The 1526-nt window shown below is 35.6% G+C and overlaps 1 protein-coding gene across 1 annotated transcript in view; it reads right to left on the reverse strand.

The window, feature by feature from the left end:
* The window catches only part of LOC116699831 (potassium voltage-gated channel subfamily H member 6), a 142747-nt gene that overhangs the window by 12415 nt on the left and 128806 nt on the right, over positions 1–1526 (reverse strand). Inside the window, exon 14 of the mRNA XM_032532621.1 lies at positions 839–926. Within this exon, the coding sequence (XP_032388512.1) occupies positions 839–926 (88 nt within the window). The remainder of the gene's footprint in view (positions 1–838; positions 927–1526) is intronic.

The raw sequence follows: 1526 nt of genomic DNA on the forward strand, positions 1-1526 counted from the left end.
TTCGGAGAAGACATGGAGAAGGACTTTCGGTCGGCACCAAGGTGCTTCTGAAAAACCGCCACCTCAGGAGGGGGAAGCAAGGAATCATCCAAGCATTACTTTTAGCTATTTATTCCTACCATTTATTGAATACTTTTAGCTAACAATATTTTCAAACTGATGCGCTCACTAGCTAACTAATTTCCATGAACTCTTACATAATTTCAACATGTAGTGTTCATGTTTGACAGCTGATATATTCTTTTAATCAAATCATAATTTCTATTGCAATATGAGCTGCTTCTCAACTGCAGAGGTCCCTGCTAGGGTACAACATTGTTAGGAGTATTTGGCATGTGGTTTGTTTGGGCTACGTGACAACGTAGTGTGGAGCTGTAAAGGTAAGCTGTATTTTCTGGAAGCTATTATCAGACACACTGCATGGTCAAATTGTAATTTGTGTGTGTGGAGGGAACAGCAGGTCTGTTTCCTTTAATGTCTCAAAAATGGTTCACTTCTAAAATTTGATTTAATTGTTTAAGATTAAACCATGTTTAAATTTTCTCTGCTGTGTTAAAGGACGTAAGTGCAACTAAACAATAATGAAATACTGTAGGTTATCTAAAATAATAAGTGTATGCATTATTGAGAAATAAAGATGAGTAAGGCATTGTGTTGTAGCTGGTGGAGATAAAGCAATTTCTAGCTACTACTTTAAGTTGCATAAAATTGAATTAAGTAAAAAAAACAGCTCTCTTAAGTACAGTACTTAAGTAAATTTGCTTTCTTTGCACTACTCTGTGTGATACCTAATTGTGCATAAAACATCCCCTTCATGTGTAATGTGAAATAATAATACCTTTAAAAGCCTTAAAGTTTTGCAGCAGTGACCTGTTGAGGTGGAGACAAATATCTGCCTGGAGACACTCTGGGAAACCTTTCAAAACCTGGTGGAGAAGTAGGGATGGAGGACACAAAGAGAGGACACCCGTGGATTAATACCTTAACTACAATCAGAATGCAGACAATCACAATCAGATTTATTGTACATAAGTAACACTTACAAGGAATTAGCCTTGGTGGTTGGTGCATACATAAACAAACATGTTAAACATCAATATGAAATAAACAATAAATACAGAAACAAATATGTACAATATCACAGTTTCACAAGAAAGAAGGTGTATGGATTAGTGAAGGATGTGTAAAAATGTTGAGGGATATGCAAAAGTTTAGGATTTATAGCATGTGCAGAGGACAGGTACAGTTGGGTTCGAAAGTTTGGGCACCCCAGGTAAAAATTTGCATTAATGTGCATAAAAGAAGCCAAGAAAAGATTGAAAAATTTCCAAAAGTCATCAAATTACAGATTAGATTATAATATGTCACAAAAATTAGATTTTTATTTCCATCATTTACACTTTCACAATAACAGAAAACAAAATAATGGCGTCTGCAAAAGTTTGGGCACCCTGCAGAGTTTATAGTATGCAGTACCCCCTTTGGAAAGCTGAGACCTGACAGTGTCATGGATTGTTCTCAATCAT

The sequence above is a fragment of the Etheostoma spectabile genome, chromosome 12 (genome assembly GCF_008692095.1).
Source record: "Etheostoma spectabile isolate EspeVRDwgs_2016 chromosome 12, UIUC_Espe_1.0, whole genome shotgun sequence".
Taxonomy (NCBI): Eukaryota; Metazoa; Chordata; class Actinopteri; order Perciformes; family Percidae; genus Etheostoma; species Etheostoma spectabile.